The following is a 23,129-nucleotide window of genomic DNA, read 5'->3' as shown; positions in this document are numbered from 1 at the left end:
TAAGAATTACACTGACAATTTAAGATTGTCAATTGGGCTTGCAGTGTGACACATTTGTGTGTACTGGAAACAATGTAAAAATGAGTAAATCCCACTACTTTTTTCAGTGAGACTTGCAAAATGAATCTCCCACACTCTGTGCATCACAGTGTCCTAGCATAAATCACAATGAAAAGTTCCATTAGTGGGAAGCTGTTGTAAACCTCACTGGAGCGACAGGAAGTCATGGAGGCTCCCAGGAGGGGGGGAGAGGCTAGTGGGACCGGAGACTTCAGACCCAGGCCCACTAATGACATCAAAATTAGATTTTACATATTCAAATCAACGCTGGAAATCCAGCGGCCAGAGACAAGTGGAGGCCATGGTGCCCAGTGTGAAGCTCTCTTCGCAGCAGCGTAGCGGGCTGGGAAATTCGGTCCCTACATATGTTAGCACATTGGGCCATGTTCTTGCAGAAAGAAGGAACATGTACCCATATGGTGTCAGACCTGCTGGGACTTTCCAGCATTTTCTGTTTTTCTTTCAGATTCCAACGTACACAGTAATTTGTTTTTATATAATTTATACAATTGAGGAATAGTTCCAAATTTATTGGAAGTTCCTTACTTAAGTAAATTTTATACCTCATTCACAATTAATGTTCTTGTGCAAACTTCTACACTACAAGATGATTAAACTCAGCTGTTCCTGTAATAAAAGATATGTGATGGGTGATCAACCAAGTCCCATGGAGTTGTTCAAATATTTAATCCACCAGAAAAAGAATCACTGGTAAATATTGTAAAAATGATTGAATAGAGGGAAAAGGTGAGGTCAAAATGATCAAAATATGTGTTTAGGCAGCAGTTTAGGGGAGTAATTCAACGACAGCAAATCACTTTATAGTAATAGAATGGCTCTGCAAATCAGTACTTGTAAAACCTCCCTTTCTCATAATCCGGTGTTTTTCCGTCATTGTAATCAAGAAAGGGGATCAAAAAGATTAGAACATTTTAATCTGCACTTAGATGATTATGGTACATATATAGAATTGTTTGGCAGCAGTACAAGGAGGACATTCAAAACAAGCATCTCTAGGTGAAAAAGTTGATAGAGAAATAACTATAAAAGCACTGTCTATGAATGCAAGGGATTTAGTAACTGATCAAATTCCTTTTAGCTTTTATAGTCACAAATATATTTAGATTTTAATGACCAAAGCATGTTTTCGGAAATAGATAATGGAATTTTACATTGCACATTACATTGCACTCCCCTGCCATAAATATCATGACCTTACTTCCCAACGTTGATGGCATGCCCACAGCAATTTAACTTGGTGAACTGTTAAGTGGCTTGAGGCGAGACTTGTGCTCACATCTGGAAGAAAGTCCTACCTCTAGCAGCTACCGGCCAAAGAGCAGTTCTCTGGCTCCAACAGAACCACAGAAGTGGTGGTCACTGCTGGAACTCCACCTAGTCTCTAAAAGAGATTGTCAGTTGACCCAGGCACCAAGGTAAATTGTGGGGGGTGGTATTACTTCTAATGCCAGTGAGGAAGTGAAAGGCTAGGTTGGACATATAGGGGACATAGTGAACTGGGTTGAGGGGGGTACCTTGGGGAATCTGATTTGCCTACTATGAAGACCCACCATGAAATAGGTAAGAACCCCGTCACCCATTTGCTGTCCACCATCTTGCAGAATGAAAGGTCTCAGCCTTTCCATTTCGCAGTGGCCTCTGCCTGCCACAGGAAAAATTATAGCAGGGAGTGAAAATGCCCTTAAGTATCCATTAATTGGCCAGTAGAGGATTATCACAGCAACTTCATTGTGGTGTTAGTATAACCTGACATTAAAATAAACTTCACTTAAGGATCTCAGTTGACCCATAGGCAGTGGACCGCCCAATGCCTCCCTACCGCATGTAAATTGCGGTGGCATGGTGTAAGAGGAATTTTCTGGTGTCCCCGGGGTGCTCTGTACTTGTTGAACCTCACTGAACCAATACATAGACTGCGAAAGACAGTATATAGTTAAAGAACGAAAAGGAATTTATTTGCTAATGCATGCATCATAAGACAGACACAGTCAGCAAGGATTGACTGTCCCCTCTGGGCTAATATTGCTATGTAAAATTTCTATATTACTCTGAATATTTCAATATCCCACCCAGTCTTGTCAATCAGACTGGAGAGCCCAATCACAACGTTACACATTATTACCTCAGCCAAAAATGTTCCACCCGTCAACAGGAATAGGAGCTCTTTAGCTTATTGCCCATGGACGCTCTGTCCCCTTTACCTAGGAAAATTAATCCAAATCATTACCAGTAACCAAGGCATCTGTGATTAACATCTGTGATTTTTAATTGGTGAAAGGAGTCGCTCTTTCACTGGAACCTGGGCCTCCTTTATCAGCTTGAGAGACTGTTCCAGCCTCGCTACCCATGAATGAATTTACTCTCTGAAATAGCAGGCCTATAATTAAATTTGTCTTTGTGTATCCAAAAACAGATAACAGAAGCTGCTTTTTTGTGCTCCATTGTATTAACAGACTTTGCCCTGTGTACCACTGTGTTTCCCATCATGCTGCATTCAGAATGAAGTTAGCCAAGATGCACAATACATATATATTGAAAATACAGTTTGAACTTAATAATACTTGGTTAATTTGTGGTTGTACAGTTTATTATACCTTTGCAGTTTAAAATACCTTTGCGTATATTGTTCCAGGCACATTGTGGATTCTTACTATATATTATAAGGCACTTTATAATTACCTTAACCTAGTCCACTTATTATAGTAAAACTAAAATGAAGGGTGTCATACTAAAATTCTGTACTACCCCCATCACATGGGTGGGTAGGCAGCCAGAATGGCACCATAGTGTTGCATCCAATTTTATGTCTTTCACCCACATGCCAACCCACCCGTGTGCAGACGGGCATAGGGTTGATAAGGTTAAGGAAGTGAATGGGTGGCTCAGGGATTGGTGCGGGAGGAATGGGTTTGAATTTATGGGGCATTGGCACCAGTATTGGGGTAGGTGGGACCTGTTCAGGTGGGATGGGGTTGGTCTGAACCGTGCTGGGACCAGAGTCCTGGCGAATCGTGTAGATAGGGCTTTAAACTAATTAGGAGGGGTGCGAGGGTAGGTGAAATTATGGGGTCTAAAGTAAAAGAGAGGGTACAGGTAAGGGAAGAGGCCAAGGATGTCCCAATAATAAAGGGAGTAGGGGGCATGAGTAAGGTTGGTGACGTTCTGGCAAATAGGGTACAGGTGAAGGCTGGGATGAAGGCACTTTATCTGAATGCACGAAGCATTCGGAATAAAGTGAATGAGCTGGTGGCGCAGATCAGCACAAATGGATATGATCTGGTGGCCATTACAGAGACGTGGCTGCAAGGTGACAGGGACTGGAAGCTGAATGTACAGGGGTATCAAGTGTTTAGGAAGGATAGGCAGCAGGAAAAACGGGGGAGCGTAGCTGTGCTGATTAAGGATAGCATCAGGGTGGTAGTAAGGGATGATATAGGAGCCAAAGAGCAGAAAGTGGAATCGTTGTGGGTGGAGATTAGGAACAGCAGAGGGAGGAAGACGCTGGTGGGTGTCGTCTATAGGCCCCCAAATAATGACCTGGAGGTGGGGCGGGCTGTTAACACGCAAATAAATGCGGCGTGCAGGAATGGAACAGCGATAATTATGGGGGATTTCAATCTACATATTGATTGGTCGACCCATGTTGGATGCGGTGGGCTTGTGGAAGAGTTCTTGGAATACTGCCGGGATAGTTTCCTTGAACAGTGTGTGTTGGAGCCGACAAGGGAGCGAGCTATCTTGGATCTGGTGTTATGTAATGAGGCAGGTAGAATTAGGGACCTTGTGGTGAAGGATCCTCTTGGGAAGAGTGATCATTGTATGGTGGAGTTTCTGATGCAGATGGAGGAGGAGAAAGTGGGTTCCCGGACATGTGTCCTTTGTTTGAACAGAGGGGAGTATGATAGGATGAGAGAGGAATTGACGAATGTTGATTGGGGGAGCGCATTGGAAGGTAGGTCTGCTGAGGAAGAGTGGAGGATCTTTAAGGAGATCTTTCTTGGTGCTCAGCAGAAATCTATTCCGATGGTTAAAAAGGATCGTAGGAGGAGAGATAATCAGCTGTGGATAGCGAAGGAGGTAAAGGAAAGTGTTAAATTAAAAGTGCATGCGTTTAGATTAGCTAAGAGTAGTGGGCGAGAAGAGGATTGGGAGAGGTTTAAATATCAACAAAGAATGACAAAGAAGTTGATAAAGAAGGGTAGGATAAACTATGAAGCTGGGCTAGCGCTTAATATAAAAAAGGATAGTAAGAGTTTCTATAAATATATAAAAACTGACTAGGGTGAACATTGGACCCTTAGAGGATGAGAGGGGGGACTTAGCGGTCGGGGATGGGGAAATGGCTGAGGCCTTGAATAACTTTTTTGTTTCGGTCTTCACGGAGGAGGACGTGAATAATTTGCCGGGTGTTAGCGATGGAAAGATGGTAGGAGTGGAGGGCCTGAATGACATTATTGTTACTAGAGAGGCAGTGCTCGACAGACTGGAGGGACTGATTGTGGACAAGTCCCCAGGACCGGATGGAATGCATCCAAGGGTTCTGAAAGAAATGGCGGATAGTGGATGCCTTGGTGATTATTTTCCAAACGTCGCTGGATTCCGGGGAAGTGCCAGAAGATTGGAAAACGGCTAATGTTACGCCGTTGTTTAAGAAGGGTGCCAGGCAAAAGGCAGGGAATTATAGGCCGGTTAGTTTAACGTCTGTTGTAGGTAAAATGCTCGAATCCGTGATCAAGGAGAAAATAGCGAGGCATCTTGAGGAGAATTGTTTGATAGAGCAGACGCAGCACGGTTTCGTTAAGGGGAAGTCGTGTCTGACGAATTTATTGGAGTTCTATGAGGATGTGTCTAGGGCGGTGGATAGAGGAGAGCCAGTGGATGTGGTGTTTCTTGATTTTCAGAAGGCGTTTGATAAGGTGCCGCACAAGAGGTTATTACAGAAGGTCAGGGGGCATGGAGTTGGGGGTAGGGTGTTAGCGTGGATAGGGGATTGGCTGTCAAATAGGAGGCAGAGAGTGGGGGTCAATGGGTGCTATTCGGATTGGCGGTTGGTGACTAGTGGAGTGCCTCAGGGGTCGGTGCTGGGGCCTCAGCTATTTACCATTTATATAGATGATCTGGAGGAGGGAACCAAGTGTATGGTGTCGAAATTTGCTGATGACACCAAGATTGGTGGAACGGCAAATTGTGCGGAGGGTGTGGAGATTCTGTAGAAGGATCTAGATAGGCTGGGTGAATGGGCCAGGAACTGGCAAATGGAATTTAATGTTGGCAAGTGCGAAGTTGTCCACTTTGGTAGGAATAATGGTAGGAAGGACTATTACTTATATGGCGAAAAACTGCAGCATGCTACGGTGCAGAGGGACCTCAGGGTCCTTGTGCATGAGTCGCAAAAACCCAGCCTGCAGGTGCAGCAGGTGGTCAGGAAGGCGAATGGGATGCTGACCTTCATAGCGAGGGGGATTGAATATAAAAGTAGGGAGGTCTTGCTGCAGCTGTATAGGGCATTGGTGAGGCCGCAGCTGGAGTACTGTGTGCAGTTTTGGTCGCCGCACTTACGCAAGGATATTTTGGCCTTGGAGGGAGTGCAGAGGAGGCTTACTAGGCTGATACCGGAGTTGAGGGGGTTGAACTATGAGGAGAGGCTGAATAAACTAGGCTTGTACTCGTTAGAGTTTAGAAGAATGAGGGGAGATCTCATTGAGACGTATAAGATGATGAATGGGATGGATAGGATAGAGGTGGAGAGGCTCTTCCCGCTCAGAAAGGACAGTAGGACTGGAGGGCACAGCCTCAAGATAAAGGGGGGGGCGGTTTAGAACGGAGTTGAGGAGGAACTTCTTCACTCAAAGGGTGGTGAATCTCTGGAATTCTCTGCCCGTTGAAGTGGTGGAGGCTGCCTCGCTACATATTTTTAAGACGCGGGTTGATAGGTTTTTGATAGGCAAGGAGATTAAGGGTTATGGGGAGAGGGCGGGAATGTGGAACTGAGACACGACAGATCAGCCATGATCTTATTGAATGGCGGGGAGGCTCGAAGGGCTAGATGGCCTACTCCTGCTCCTATTTCTTATGTTCTTATGTTCTTATTTTCACCCCCAAACAAGCATAAAATTTGGCTCTTAATCTTCCATAGTGTAAAACAGAGAATGCATATCACTGTGGAAGTATTGTAACAAAAGCAAATGCTAGTTGATCACACAGTAGACCGAAGTATTTTATGGAGAGATAAAACAGCAATCATTTCATTCATTTAAAAAGCACAGTACTCCAAGTGGGGTCTGACCAGGGTCTTATACAGCTGCAGCATTATGACCCGACTCCTAAACTCAGTTCCTCGATTGATGAATGCCAGTACACCATACGCCTTCTTAATCACAGCCTGTAACCTGCGAAGCTGCTTTGAGCGTCCTATGAACCTGGATCCCAAGATCCTCCTGACCTTTCACGTTGCCAAGAGTCTTACTCTTAATATTATATTCTGCCATCCTATTTGACCTGCCAAAATGAATCACCACACACTTATCTGCATTGAAGTCCATCTGCCACTTCTCTGCCCAGTCTTGCATCCTATCAGTGTCTCGTTGCAACTTCTGACATTCCTCCACACTATCCGCAACACCTCCAACCTTTGTATCATCAGCAAACTTACCAATCCATCCCTCTACTTCCTCATCCAGGTCATTTATAAAAATCACAAAGAGCAAGGGTCCCAGAACAGATCCCTGGTGCACTCCACTAGTGACTAACCTCTATGCAGAAAAAGACCCATCTACAGCGACTCTTTGCCTTCTGTGGGCAAGCCAGTTCTGAATCCACAAAGCAATGTCCCCTTGGATCCCTTGCACCCTCACTTTCTCAATAAGCCTCGCATGAGGCACCTTATCAAATGCCTTGCTGAAGCCCATATAAACTACATTTACAGCTCTTCCTTCGTCAATGTATTTAAACACATTCTCAAAAAATTCAATCAGGCTCGTAAGGCAAGATCTGCTTTTGACAAAGCCATGCTGACTATTTTTGATCATACTATACCTCTCCAAATGTTCATAAATCCTGCCTCTCAGATCTTCTCCATCAACTTATCAACCGCTGAGGTTCGACTCAGTGGTCTATAATTTCCTGGGCTATCTCTTCTTTTCTTGAATAAAGGAACAACATCCGCAATCCTCCAGAACCTCTTTCTTCTCCATTGATGACGCAAAGATCATCACCAGAGACTCAGCAATCTCTTCCCTCGCCTCCCACAGTAACCTGGGGTATATTCTGTCCAGTCCCAGCGACTTATCTAACTTGTTGCTTTTCAAAAGCTCCAACACATCCTCTTTCTTAATGTCTACATGCTCAAGCTTTTCAATCCGCTGCAAATCTGCGCTGCAACCACCAAAATCCTTTTCCACTGTGAATTCTGAAGTAAAGTATTCATTGAGTACCTCAGCTATTTCTACCAGTTCTATACAAACTTTCCCACCGTCAGACTTGATAGGTCCTATTCCTTCACGCCTTATCCTCTTATACGGAACTATTTAAAGTCAATCTCTTTCTGTTAGCTTTTTGTCCACTACCCTAATACCTCCTTGTGAGGCTCAGTGTCAAATCTGTATTTCATAATCTTCGTGTGAAACACCTTGAATTTGATTTGATTTATTATTGTCACATGTATTACCATACAGTGAAAAGTATTGTTTCACCTTGGGGTGTTTTATCACATTACAGACACGGAATAAATACATTTTGTTAAATTGAAATACAGTGGTCAATTTCTTAGTACATTAAAAGAATTCAAATTCTTTTCAAATCTGCCTGTTAGTTATCATTTTTCCCAAACAAACCAGCATAATTTTGGGGCTTTCATGAAGGCTTCCTAATGAGTGCAAGAATCAGAAATGATTACTTAATCCAGGAGCATAACTAGTTTTTAAGACAGCTTTGAGCATGATGGTGTTTATAGCTGCAAAAGATCGCAGATAATTGAATCACACTGAATGCAATATACCTTTTAAATTCTGCAATCTTTAGCACAGGCTACATCTGTTCTACTCTGAAAAACCAGTTGGTGAAGGATGTACTTCTTAAATCAACAGTCACAATTTTAGTCTGTGATTATTCACAGACAGCTCAAGTGGATGCTCAGTTACTTAAGTTTATTTATTCGTGTCACAAATACACTTGCATTAACGCTGCAAATAAGTTACTGTGAAAATCCCCTAGTCCTCACACTCTGATGCCTGCTTGTGAACACTGAGGAAGAATTTAGCATGGCCAGTGCACCTAACCAGCATATCTTTCGGACGATGGGAGGAAACTGGAACACTAGGAAGGAACTCACGTAGATACAGGGAGAATATGCAGAACCTGGGCCCTTGGTGCCCAGAGGTAGCACGTTCTTATCACCCCCTCATAAACATGATTTAAACAATCAATATATAATTAACAATACCGATTTCAAGCTATTCACACTGGAAAAAACAAGAGGCTCAAAATGTTCTCTGCACATGCAATACAAGTGTATGAATAAAATCTTTAATTGTATAGTTCAGAGTTTCTCACAGTTAAAGTGGAAGTGGCCTTGCTACACTCTCAGTGTAGAACTGGACTGCTTGCAAACTTGCTAAGTAATATCCAGATTCTGACCATTGATGTATTCCCTAAATATCCAATTGCATTTTCTTTTCTTCCACAGTGAGAGATTTATGGTGAGGCTGAACAGAAATGGAATGCCAAGAAATCCTGAGAAAATAGAACGGCTGTGTGCGCTATTTACGGTAACATGGAGTCTCTCTCTACTGTGTTCACTGCTTTACTCTAAAAGAGAGTTGAATGCTTTAAGTTTGAAATTAAATTACATTTTCTCTCTGTGCTTGAAGGTAGTTGTTGTGAAAGAATTTTGATGAAGTCTACATACTGTTATAGAGGATCAGCTATTGCACAGCATCCAGGTTTTAATTCCAGGGCAAAAGGAGCTTTTCCCCCTCCAGTGTCCTCCCTCCTCTTTGGAATGTGAGAATGTCAATGAAAAAGAAGAAAACAGAAATTAAATAATATGAAGTGTGTTCGTAGTAATACACAGATCAGTCACGAAACAAAAAAAAAGCTTTTCTCTTTTTCATCCTTCTCGCAGTCATTATTCCTACTAGGTATGTTGCAAGGCTAGGTGATGTGCATGCTTATGACTTCAACCATAACACTGGCATCAATATGGAACATTGCACAGGTATATCCTGTCTGTAGTGTTTAGTTGTTCAATTGTTCTGTGTTTGATCATTTTAGTCTGGCTGATCTATGCTCACTGTGCCTATGATGGAGAGCCCCATCACTGGTCTTCCGACATGCTGTTAATAACCTCAATACAACTCATTTATTTGACGTTTGACATTGTTTATTTTACTTTGCTTGTTTTTCTTGCTCATTATGATGCCAGTCTAAAAGTTGCATATGCTCAGATCTCCATGCTTGGAATAGTCCATGTGTGAAAGGGAAGTTCATTTTTGACAGTTGGGAGGGGGATTCCATTTTGACAGTTGGAACTGAAACAGTAGCTCATAGCTGTAAAACCATACTGGTAGAGTGTTTGGTTTGTGTTTGATTAATTGTTCATTATTCTGGGCCATCAGAATATCTTTATATTTGGTATATTTTAAATAATCTTTTTATATGTATTGTGAATTTGGAGTATAAGCACCTTTGCACAAAGGTGTCATTGTGTGTTTTTCCATCATCAATATACATATTTTTTAGCCTGCCTTTGGGTCTACATTATCCCCCAAGCCAGGGCTGTGACATTGCTTAATTAATTGAACCTGGATGTAGACTCAGAACTTGAGTAAACAGCAAAGCTGCTGGAAGCTGAGCTGTAAGCATAAGTGCAGACACTTCATTATTGCAGAGATAATTAAAAACTCTTATGAATAAAAGCTGTTGCACACATACCAGCGTTTCTACATCACTGTGAGAAATATAAAACACACAACAAACCACTGAATAGATAGCACTGTCCACAAAAAGCAACATTTTTAAAAATTAATTCATGTCCATATGTAGCAAGAGCTGGACAGCATTCAGACTTGGACTGAAAAGGGGTGGTAACATCTATACCATATATGTGTTAGGCAGTGACTATCTCCAACAAGGGAGAATCCAACCATTTCCCCTTTCATTGTCATTACCATCACTGAATTCCCATGAGCAACAACCTGGGGATTACTACTGAGCAGGAACTGAACCGGACCAACCATATAAATACTGTGGCTATAAGAGCAGGCCAGAGACTGGGAATTCTAAGACAAGTAACTCATTCCCATCTCTCTAAAGTCTGACCATCATTTACAAAATACAACTCAGAAAGTGATGCGGTTCTCTCCATTTGCCTAAATGAGTGTGACTTAGCTACACTCTAAAAGCTCAACGCCATTCAGGACAAAGCAGCTCCCTTGATCTGTATCCCATCCACCACTTTAAACATTCATTCCCCCACCTCTCATGTACAGTGACAGCAGTGTGTACCACCTACAATATTCACTGCAGAAACTCACCAAGCATATTTACACAGCATCTTCCAAACCTGCAACCTCTACTGCTTGGACAGACAAAGGCAGCAAATGCATGGGAACATCACCACTTGTAAGTTTCCCTCTCAGCCACACACCACCCTGGCTTGGAAGTATATCACTGTTATTTCACTATTCCAGGATCAAAATCCTGGAACTCCTTCCAAATAGCACTGGGTGTACCTACACCAGATGGATTATAATGATTCAAGAAGCTCATCACCACCTCCTGAAAGGCAGTTTAGGTTGGGCAACAATTCTACACTATCCTCTTCACTGTTCACAATGCTTCCAAGTTTTGAATCATCCCCAATTTTGAAATTGTGCTCTTTATGCCATAGTATAGATATAGGGTATTAATGTATATAGGAAGACAAAGCATTCCAATAGCAACTGCAAACCTTCTTCCAATGTGAAAAACATCCATTAACCATTACTTTTTGTTTCCTGTCATGCAACCAATGTTGTACCTATATTACTACTATCCCTTTTATTCCACAAATTATAACTTTGCTGTCAAGTCTGCTGTGTGGCATTTTATTGAATGCCTTTCGAAAACCATATATATAACATAATAACAACATTGTCTCATTCTGTTAGTTCATCAAAACATTTCAGCACCTTAATGAAACATGATTTGTTCTCAATATATCCATGTTGGCTTTCCTTAATAAATCCACATTTGCCCTAGTGTCAATTTTGTCCCAAATTATCATTTCTAAAATTTCCCCACTACCAGTTGAGGACTCTGGGTCTGTACTCATTGGAGTTTAGAAGGATAAGGGGGGATATTACGGAACCTTGTAAGATATTGTGAGGCCTGGATCAAATGAACATGGAGAGGATGTTTCCACTCATAGGAATAACTAAAATCAGAAGGCACAACCTCAAGCTAAAGGGACGATCCTTTAAAACAGAGATGAGGAGGAATTTCTTGAGCCAAAGAGTGGTGAACCTGTGGAATGCTTTGCCACAAAAGCTTGTGGAGGCCAGGTCATTGAGTGTTTTTAAGACCGAGATAGATAGATTCTTGATTAATAAAGGAATCAGGGGTTGTGGTGAAAAGGCAGGAGAAAGGGGATGAGAAAAAAATCAGCCATGAGTGAATGGTGGAGCAGATTCGATGGGCCAAGCGGCCTAATTCTGCTCCTACGTCTTATGGTCACTGATGTTAAACTAACTGACATATCATGGCTGGGCTTATCCTAACACCATTTTTTCAACAAGTTAGTACCAATTATTGTCCATCTTGCAATTCCTGAAACTGTAAACAAAAAAGGCAAATATTAATGGGAATAGGGCAACATTAGCTTAATCATTAGCATATGTAGTGTTCGCTTTGTAGGAGCTAGCAAGCCACTTTTTGCTTGTCAGCATTTCTTTTTGTACAACTTGAATTCAATTGCTATCAAATTTCCACTTCATCCAAAAATCATTCCCACAAACATTCATTTGTGCAATTTTTTTTCAAAGTAGCTGAAGATTTGGCAATTTTTCTCACAGTTAGCACTGGCAGGAGTCTTCAGTTTTCTTGTTGAAACCAACACATTGAAAAAGCATTGGAAAATTCCATCCAATATATTCACAAAATGCCTCATAACGGTGGCTGGCCTCATATAGTTAGCTGTTTAGTTCCACTTGCAAAGAGACTCTAAGAATAATACTTTCTTGTGGTTTATGGAAATTTGCCTGATTGTACTTTTGCCCTTTACAGCTAGGCTCTGATTTTTTTAATAGAGGAGAGTTTTTGGAGATGGTCTTTGCACTGTTCACCTTATCTGGTTGCTTGAACTGATGTATTTTGGCAGCCCTTTCCTCTCACAGGCTAGAATTAATCTTTACATATAAAAAGGAGAAAAAAATAAAATGTATCTTTATGGTTGAAGAACATAACTGCATGCAGTATTTTTAGTAGTCAGGAAAGCAGCAGGAAAACAAAAATTGTTTATCAATTGTCTAACAATTAAGAATCATTAGCATCTGAAATTAAAGAATACTGTTCAGTCAGTTTCCTAATTTCTTGTGAACTCTTGGTAATCCCGAAATATTGGCCGGAATTCTCTGGCTTCGCCCACAGCTGGGATTATGTGGCTTTGTGAACAGGAAGTGTTTTCACTTGATGAATATTAGATTGTCTGTGACCACAAGACCCAGCTTCTGCAGGTGTGCAGACAATGCATACATTCTTCACCATTTGCAGTTGCTGAGGCTCACCGATGCTCCAGATCACCTGCACAGGTGGTTTAATAGCGACGAGGGTTTCCCACTGATGATGCCTGAGGACAGACACTAGGAAAGATAAAACCACTGCTATGTATCCACGAGGGCAGTGGGGGAGCAGACTATTGGGCTGCTGAAGATAGTTGTCAGATAACCCAGCCAATCTGGGGGCACCCTTTGGTATCTGCCTGAGCAAGTGTCGCACTCTTCACAGTACCGCTCTTTCCAGAGGGCATCTTCTTGAGCAGAAGGATGCTGATGCTAAAGGACTTGGACATTGACAAACACTCAAGTCCTATTTTATCCCGTGGCTGCTAAGACAAATCATCGAAAGGTCGAGGCAACTCCCATAATGGAGCAACTAGACCTCTCCAATGAATTCTAATGTATATAATTCAAAACAGATCAATTATAGATTTTCTTTTCAATTACTCCCATCATTCATTAGTTTTAAATCAATCATCTTCAATATACATAAATCAACAATAGTACCTGTCATATACTTTAGCCAATTGCATCTTACTCTCTGGCATAATGGAATTTCATTCGTCCTTAGAATCCAGAAGCTAACTCCTGAGTTAGCTAACCCCACTTCCTGTGTTACTTAGACACCAGTCACAATGTTCAAAGTGTACATTCCCATAAATTCCCCTATGGGTCTCTGCCAAGCCAGATTAACACATGACTCCATATATGGGCATGCATCCATCATAGCCGGACAGTGAATAAGCCCGATTCATAAAGTTTGATTAAGTGAACAATGATTCTTAAAAATACATTAAAAATATTCAAAATATCAGCATATGTGTTTTTAAATCATAATCACTTGTTTAAATCTCTTACTGCATTTTATAAGTGTGTAAACTGCTTTCTTGTTAGCTTATATGTCTGTTTTAAAGTCATTTAACTTAATGCAGATAGTTCTATCAGTGTTTTAATGTCAGTGTTTTAACCTATTAGGATTTTCCCCTTTCAAGGGGAACATCAAACCTTATGTGCCCATTTGGAATCGTGGAGAATCGATCATTTTAATCACATTTTGGGGGGGCTATTCTTCCAGATTCAAACAGCACAGCGGGATGAGAGAAATCAGCAGCGGCCGTTTCTTGGGCTTCCTGTTGGGTGACTGGGCCTCTGCGCATCTCTCATCCTAAGCTTTTCAGTGCTAATGGATTCACACTGAAAATCAGGATGGTGGTGATTTATATGTGTTACCATACTTTTACATATCATTAGCGGAACCGCAATTGAATTCTCGCCCCTCCCCTGCTAGTGCCTCCCATATCTCTGGCATGACATCTCGCAGGCAGGGTTTACAACTGCTCTAAAAGTCGGGAATTGAATGTAAAGTTGACAAAAGGGAGCTGGTTGGTGTGTATATTTGGGCTTTCAGAAAGGGTTTGACAAAGTCCCACATCAGAGATTATCGTGCATGATTAAAGAGCTTGGGATTGGGGAAAGTGTATTGAGACAGCTAGAAAACTGGTTGGCAGAAACGAAAGAAAGAGTAGGAATTAATGGGTCCTTTTCAAATTGGCAGGCAGTAACTAGTGGGGTGCACAGGGATCCATGCTGGGACTACAGTTATTCACAATATATGATAATGATTTGGATGAGAGAAAAAAATGTAACATCTCAAAGTTTGCAGATGATACCAAGTTCGGTGGGAGGGTGAACTGTGACGAAGATACAGAGATCCTTCAACCTGATCTGGACAGGTTGGGTGAGTGGGCAGATCAATGGCAGATGCCGTATAATTTGTAAAAATGTGAGGTTATTCACTTTTGAAGCAAAATTAGAAGGCAGATTATTACCAGAATGGCTGTAAGTGGGAGAGGGGAGTATGCAACGAGACCTGGGTATCCTTGTGCACAAGTCACCTAAGGTAAACAGCAGGTGGTAAAAGAAGGCAAAGGGGAATGTTGGTGTTCATAACAAAAGATTTCGAGTACAGGAGCAGAGATGTGTTGTTGCAATTGTATAAAGCCGTGGTGAGGCCACATCTGGAATATTGCGTGCAGTTTTGGTCTCCTTTTCTGAGGAAGGATGTTCTTGCTCTCGAGGGAGTGCAGTGAAGGTTTACTAGGCTGATTATGGGGATGGAAGGGCTGATGTATGAGAAGAAGATTGTTTTCACTGGAGTTCAGACGAATGAGGTTGAGGCGGGTGGCGTGGGGGGGAGGATCGCAATCTGTGGGTGAGTGGGGAGAGGGGATGGGGAGGTCAGTGATATGCAGGTCAGTGGGGGATGAGGAAGCCAGCAATGTCTGGGTCAGTGGTGAACGGGGAGGCCTCGATGTCTGAGTCGGTGGTTAGGGAGGCTAGCGATGTCTGGGTCTTGGAGAATAGGAGGCCTGAGATGTCTGGGTCAGTGGGGGATGGGGAGGCCAGCGATGAGACCAGCAATGTTCTTGTTGAGGGTTGTGGTGCTAGGCCAGCAATGTTCCTGTGAGGGAGGGGTGTGGAGAGGCCGGCAATGTTCTTTTGAGGGGGGCGGGGGTGGAGATGAGAGGCCAGCAAAGTGCCTCTGGTGAGAGGGCGGCAATGCTCTAGTGTGTGGTGGTGGTGGTGGTGGTGGTGGTGGATGTGGTGCGGGGGTGGTGGCGGGGAGGTGAGGGCACATGGGGAGCGCAAGGGGTGATGCAGTGGCGAGAGGTCAGCGATGAGGTCAGCAATATCCATGGGGGAGTGAGAGGCCAGCAATGTCAATGCTGGGAGAATTTGTTTAGCGATCTTCCAGAGATCGGTGCATGTACGGTGGATCACTGAGCATGCTGATTTCAGCCTCTTCCGCAGGAATAGACCCCACGTACCACCTTTCAGAGTGATTCATACTAGGGCACCCTGCAGGGCTCAGACTGTGGGAGATTCATTTTGAAAATTCCGCTGGAAAAAACAGCAGGGTTTACTCCAGTTTTCACACAGATTTGACACTTGGAATGTTTTTAGGAGAATCGGGGTCTTCGTTTGTTTTGTTGATGCAGTATCCCTTTAAGGAACTGCAACTTTAACTTTTTCCACAGTTTTTTGATTTAGTTTATTTGGTTAAAGAAAACACACCCAATGCCACAGTATGTGGTGCTTCATTGATAAAGGATAAAGAAATTCTCTTCATTTCAATTTACGATTCTCTTGCATCCTTGACCAGTGGTTATCATTTGGGTGAATAAGGTATTTGAAGATTGAGGCTTTCACATAAAAATTTGAATGATTTTCTTACAAATATATTCAATTAATGCACTTAATCATGTTATATTTAAATACGTAATACATTTTTAAGACATACTTTGATCATTAGAAATTTCAGATAGGATAAAAAGTTGTACCCAAATTCATTTTTCCAAAAAGCATTTTAAGTGTTTCAAAGAGTTCAGCAGCAAAGTATGCCGGTGAAAATTTGACATCTAATCTATTTTCCCATTATAAAATGTTTACATACAGAATGCAAGAATATATGTGTACGTAGGGGCTTGATAAATTATCAATTTTGGCATAGACAGTGTTATAGGAAGTTATGTTTGTGGAGATGTAGGCCGAGATTCACCAGGTTGCTAGCCCCTGTGGGAATCTTGACAGGGATATGTCGGCGTTGAACTGGAGTAAATACAGTAAAAAGTCTGACAACACCAGGTTTAAGTCCAACCGATTTATTTGATAGTAAACTCACTAGCTTTCGAGGTTACCCCCTTCGTCAAGGTGAACGGAGAGTTCTCCATTCACCTGACAAAGGGGGTAACCTCGAAAGCCAGTAAGTTTACTATCAAATAAATCGGTTGGACTTAAACCTGGTGTTGTCAGACTTTTTACTGGGAATCCTGACAGTCCATTTGAATTGGGTGTCAGGCTTAAAACAGGATTCCTGTCAGGTGGTAAACCTATTGCAATGCCTCTAGACTGCCCTGCCAGTTCCAATCAGGCTTCTGCCAGAGCAGGAACCTGATGAATATGCAAAACCCTTCATATGCATGTGTGTACCGGGCTGGAAAGCCAATTTGCCCTTCAGTGATGCATCCACCTCCACTGGAAGTTATGCGGGTGTGATTTGATGCAAGTTCTAAAAATTGTGGACTTAACACCATGGACTCCGAGGGGGAGCAAGGTGGTAAGTGCCCTTCTGAACAGGGGAATTGTCCTAATCATCTGGGATGGGGGTGGGGTTTGTGCTAATCCAGCCGGGATGGAGGTGCCTTGGCTGAACTACTTCATGTTGCAATTAAGCACAAGCAATGCACTCAATCCAGTATGTTTCCAATTCATTGGCAATGTGGCCTTGCCCTTGGTTCATTTCATGAGCCAGAGCTGTTGCTACTCCCCTCTGAACTCCTTTCCCTCAGGGTACACAGGATTTGTCACTTTCACTGTGGCTCTCTTCCTTTCAGGTTTTGCTGAGCACACCTCTTTGATCTCCCTTCATTAACAGCCTCACAGCAGATGAGCAGGGGCATATCCTACATTACTGCACAGAAGGATCAGGTGCACCAGTATCAGCTGAAAGCAGTGTTGGAAATAGCTCATGTCATATCAAAGACTTTGGGGGGCATTTTCCCATCCCCATCCATTGTAGTGGAATTTTCCCATCCCCGCCCATGCAAAGGTCCATTGGATAGGATTTTCCGATTTTGGGGCTATTGTGGCATGAAAATCCTGCCCTTCATTGTATGATCAGTCAATGCTGCATAATAACTTATGCACTCTTGCTATGCCCTCCATTTGATTACTCTTTCCTCATCTTTTTCATACTGGTTCACATTTATATTCTCGGACCCTTCCTAGAGATCACAACAGCTTTATGACAGAATTCTCATTTTAAATACTGGCTCCATCACTCTGTATTGCAAAGCTTTCAGCAAAGGCACACATTTCTGAGTAACAGTGATCTTTAATCTGTGGCACCAGTGCAGCTTCTTCAGAAGAAGCCACATGCTTGCACAGAATTAACATCTGCACCACACAATCAGCTGCCCCAGCTCACACAGAAGGCACAGGGTCCATCATTGAGGGGCTATCGTGTCAACTCTCTGTCCTGCAAAGAGCCAGGGGTGGTAAGGGATTTGGAGGTCAAACTGTGGTCTGTCACTTGGTTTGAAAATGTTAGCGGTGGCTATTTGAAATGTGGCAACTACCCAGGAAGAAGGTGATGTGATGGTCACTCCAGATCATACAACTTGCACTTACCTTAGCCCCTGCAAGCATCTCTCATGTGCCCTCTCACATTCCTGGTAGCCCTGAGTCTCCTATCAACTGGCCATCATCATCACATCAGCTAGTTCCTCAGGCACTAAATCTAAGTCTGGCTCAGGAGAAGAGGCAGTGGCAAGCAGAACCATGGGCTCGCAGCCATGGGCCACCCACCAAGGTGTGTCCACTTGTACCAGAACATTATGTGCTGCACAACTGGTGAAGTGAAGGAAGGGATCTGCCAGACCGAAGGCTGTGGTTTGAAATATGAGGGGCCGTGTCCATGCCCGTACAAACTAACTGGTGTGGGCAGAAGTTCCTCAAGACTGCACTGGGCAGCGGAAATGTTGAGAGGTGGTCATCCTTCATCTGCTGGATCACGATGGGATTAGGGAGGACTTGAGAGATAAAGGATAGATGACTTGGCTGACAATCCCTCTCTCCCTCCCTCTCCCTTCCACCATCTTACTGATTGAAGTTGAGTATCAGTCTATTGGCAGGCCAGTTAGCATTGTTCCTGCTGACTACTGCCGAGGCATATAGGCGGTGGTGAGAGTCCCATGGCCAGCCCAACTTAACCCAGCACCATATAAGCTGGGACTGGAACATTAGCAGAGGCTCTAGTGCCGGCTGTCTATCAGGCCGACAAAGGGGTCAAAAGGCAACAATACTGTAAGCCACGTGTCTGTAGGAGGCTCTGGTCTTTTCACAAGCCGTCAGGTAACATATGTTGCCAAAGACTGCACTTTCACAGAGACATAATGTGGAATCTGTACCAGGTTGTCACACACCTAGCTTCAGGCTCCAAGAGGAGGAGAAGAACATCCGCTTTCAGTAGCCAGAAAAGCAACGGCTGCTTTAAACTTCCTTGCCAAAGGGTCCTTCCAAGGCTCGAGTGGGGACCTGTGCAGGATTTCACAGCCATCAGCGCACAGGTGCACCCACGAGGTGACAGATGTCCTATATGCCTGGGCATCAGATGACATCACATTTTAGCTGTATCAAACTCACCGGAATGCCTGGACAGCAGGATTTTCTGCCGTCGCCAGTGTGTCCTGTGTCCGGGGGCTATCAGTGATACCCATGTAGCCCTGAGAGCAATGTCTTGACAGGTGGTGCCCTTCTTAAGCAGGAAGGGGTTCCACTCCTTCAACATCCAGCTGGTAGGTGACCACCAGCTGAACATCATGCACTGACATGCTACCCTGGGAGCATACATGATGCTTACATCCTTGGGACACTCAGAGGCACCTGACGTCTTTGAGGATCATCCTCAGATGAAGGGTCGGCTAGTGAGGGACAAGGGTTAACTGTAAAGGTCATGGTTTAATGACCTCTATGAGGAGGCCTGAGGCTGAGGCAATGACCTACTACAACGAGGCCCTTACGCAAATAGGAAAATAATCTAGTGATGCGTAGGTTTTCTGAAGATGCAGTTTAAGATGCAGTGGTTTCTGGACCGCTCTGGTTCTCCTCTACAGTAAAGACCCCAGAGGTTCACGTGGAAAGTGGTCACATGCTGTGCTCTCCACAACTTGGCACAGCAGCAGAATGACATGGTGGAGGAAGACGAGGAGGAACAGTCGGCCTTTTTGGAGGAGGAAGAGGGTCAAGAGTGAGGCTTCCTGCTCATTCCTGAGTGTATGATGGGGGAATTTTCTTCTGCGCTGGTGGAAGGGAAGAAGGAGCAAGATTCAGCCTCATAAACCGATGCAGCATGATATTAGAGGTTTAAGACTGGAGCACTCATGACTTTCCACTTCTGTGTGAGACAGCTGAGGGAAACCAGTGGGAGTGAGAGTCAAGTCGGTTTGGGTGTGGAAAGTGGTTTAATTGTGAAACTTTACAATTTTTGCCCCCTTCTTATGTGACCGCACCTGTGTCAACTCAGTGGTCCTGCATCTTCCAAATCTTCTGTGGCCTCCCTCCCACACCTTCCAGATGTTCCCCCAGATCGCACATCAGGAGTGAAGGCAACTTGCTGCTTTCCATGCCTTATAGCCTGTGATGCCATTGTTGGGCATTCTCTGGAGGGCCTGGATCTGAAATGCCCTGGCCAATGTTCAGATGCCATAAGTGATGCCATGTCAGCCATGAGATGTGCAGGGTAGGAAAGGGGAACTCAAAAGGGCTGCAGACTGCCAGAGTCTCCCTGATGGAAGGCCAACGTTTCCTCCTCCCTCAGGTGTCGTCAGTGGCGCCTGGGCTACTCTGTGGGATGGAGGGACAGCTGCACTGAGCTCCAGAAATCCCAGTTCCTCCATTGTCTGAACCATGGTACCAATGCCATCAGCCATTGTCCTCTGTGGCTGGGACTTGTTTAGTTTATTTATTAGTGTCACAAGTAGGCTTACATTAACACTGTAATGAAGTTATTGTGAAAATCCCCTGGTCGCCACACTCTCGTGCCTGTAGGTATATGGAGAGAGAATTTAGCATGGCCAGTGCATCTAACCAGCACATCTTGCAGACTGTGGGAGGAAACCGGAGCACCCGGAGAAAACCCATGCAGACACAGGGAAAATGTACAAACTCCACACAGACAGCCACCCTAGGCTGAAATTGAACCCAGGTCCCTGGCACTGTGAGACAGCAAAGCTAGTTCCTCAGCGACTGGGCTTGCTCTTGAAGCCATCAGCCATGGACCTCTTTGATTTGAATATATCCCTTAGCGAGTGAGCCATGTTGTCAGTGCACTCAGCCATGGTCCTGTGTGACTGGGCCAAGCTTTGGAGTGTCTCAGCAATGTGAACCTGCACTTGTGACATGTCTGCGTATGACTGGATCCTGATGTTTCCTGGGAGCTGGCAGACCACTGACTGCCTGCTCCTTTGGAAATTCCTGCTCCACCAGACGTGCTACAACAGCTGTGTGGTGCTCACCACAGAGTACCCAAACCCTGCCTGCAAACGTTCCATTGAGATGAATGTCTCTGCACTGGTAGATAGTACTAGTGTGAACTGACGTCCACCTCTGAGGTGTTGCACAGGGGGCTGCAACCCCAGATGACTCGGCCTCATCTAATGGAGAACCAAGTAGAGAGAAGACATGGGATCAGCATTTGGGAATATCAAGGACATGAGAAGTGATAGACTCACTTAACATAAGTCATTTGGATAAAGATGTATTGAGCTCTCACTTTCTCTGGGGTATTCCGACCTTGCTTTCTACCATAGCTCTCTCTAGGGCTACTGAGGGAGATGCTTGTAGTTCCATTGTTTGAGGTTTGCAAGAGCTTAGGGTGAGATGCCACACGTTAGGGATGGGAGTGATGCCAGCGGCAGACAGGTGGGTAATCAGCCTTTCAGCTCAGAAGAAATCATTCAACATCTTGCGACATTGAAGTCCAGCCTTCCTGGTCATGTTGCTGGGACTGACTGCCTCTGCCTCTGCATCTTTAGCTTTCAACACCACATTGTCAAGCAGTCTCCTGCCAACCATTGGTAAAAAAGAGGCCTCCATTCCTCCACGGCATCCAGTCCAGAGCTGCGTCCAGGAACCCTGGGGCAACTCTTCTTGTAAACACATTCCTGGTTGGAATGAGTTTGTGCTGCAGAGAGCACTTATACGCTACCCCCATGTGTAGAGGGCTAAGAGCTGATTTTTGACTCCATAGAATCAGTTGTCGGTGTACTTGTGAAATCAGCGTGATTATGTCAGGGTTGCCAGGACATTTAAATAGGCTAAATGGGGTCTGTTCAGTGCTCGCAATGCCAACGAGAAACACTCCAGGTTGCCCAATGGTGTAAACAATTATAACCAATTTGGGAGAATTATGCCCATACTGTGATAACGTTACACCTGAGTAGCGTTGTTAAGTAAATCACAACTAAAAATGGTGAAAGTAATGTCTAATTTGTTCTAAATCTCTACCGATCTGATTACTTGACACTAATCTCAGTGGAAAAAAGTTGATTTTTAATGTGAAATGTTGATTCTGTTTAAAATGCTGACTTGTAATACTAATACCAATTTTAATATACTGATAGAATACCTTATTAACTTAATTGCAGCATTCACCTCAAGTAATGTGTTCATTTTAGTTCTGCCTGTAATGCTCACTGTTGTTTGCATGACATAACTTTGCCTTTTATGTTTGGACTTTCAGGATCTCAGTAACAAGGATCTGAAGCGAGATCTCTACATAATTGCTCATGTCATTCGAATAGGTAAACCCCAAAATTATTTACAACGTTCTACTTTTGAGAGCTTAAATGTGAAATCATTGGTAAGTCACTAGAATGGATCGACAAGGTTGGATGCAGGTGCGCTTTGAAAATAGTACTCACGAATGGCATGGCAGTCTTTTGACACCTCCTTGACACACTGCAATTTTCAAAGGGAGGACGGGGGGGGAAGCTGGCATCCACATGTCACCAATTAACTTGTTATTAAACTTGCTGAAGAGTGTGTTGACAAGTTGGAAAGGGAAAGAATTAAATTTTTAATGATAAGAACAGAAAAGCGAACAGTCTGGGGGCATGTTAACGCCCAGCTGTCGGCAACACAGTGGGGAACCATTATTTATTGTGACTACTAATTTAAAATCTTGAAATACCAAAATCAAACTGAGGATGCCCATGCAGTAGTAAATGTTGCCATGACTTAAGCAGAGAGGATCAATTACTTGCTGAGAGAGATTTTGGGAACTTGTTCCAACTGTGAGGTTGCTGGCCCTCTGCTGTCCTGCCTGTTCCATTCCCTCAGGCAATGTACAGTTCAGTTATGTCTGCAACCTGCATTTTAAAATCACTGCCCAGATCTAGTTCCTGTCTTCAGGGAGCTCTCATCAGCACATATTAGGTTTCAAACATGCTTCCAGCCAAATTAAAGTGCTTGCATGTCAAAATAGCATTGTGTCAGTGACAGGCATCATGGAATTGTGAGCCAACAATGACCATGGCCTTGGGTTTTGACCGATTGAAAATCCAGCCTGATGATGTAATTTGATGGTTATTTGAAGTAATATATTCTCAATATTATTGCATGGTATTGCGCATAATACTTGATGAGGATCTGTAAAATATCATTGAGATACCAGGTAAAGGACCAAGGTTCAAGGGTGCATTATATAGGACCTGGATCTTTTAATGTGTTAATGAA

At 43.6% G+C, this 23,129-nt stretch overlaps 1 protein-coding gene across 5 annotated transcripts in view; it reads left to right on the top strand.

Annotated features, from left to right (window-relative positions):
* Positions 1-23,129, top strand: part of dock3 (dedicator of cytokinesis 3) — a 965,674-nt gene that overhangs the window by 485,275 nt on the left and 457,270 nt on the right. For all 5 annotated transcript variants that reach the window (XM_080184500.1, XM_080184509.1, XM_080184492.1 and 2 more), the window contains exons 10-11: positions 8,765-8,846; positions 22,135-22,195. In XM_080184500.1, coding sequence (XP_080040626.1) covers positions 8,765-8,846; positions 22,135-22,195 — 143 coding nt within the window. The remainder of the gene's footprint in view (positions 1-8,764; positions 8,847-22,134; positions 22,196-23,129) is intronic.

Source organism: Carcharhinus amblyrhynchos, chromosome 3, assembly GCF_965287045.1.
Source record: "Carcharhinus amblyrhynchos chromosome 3, sCarAmb.v2.hapA, whole genome shotgun sequence".
Taxonomy (NCBI): domain Eukaryota; kingdom Metazoa; phylum Chordata; class Chondrichthyes; order Carcharhiniformes; family Carcharhinidae; genus Carcharhinus; species Carcharhinus amblyrhynchos.
This window is presented reverse-complemented; position numbering and strand designations above follow the sequence as displayed.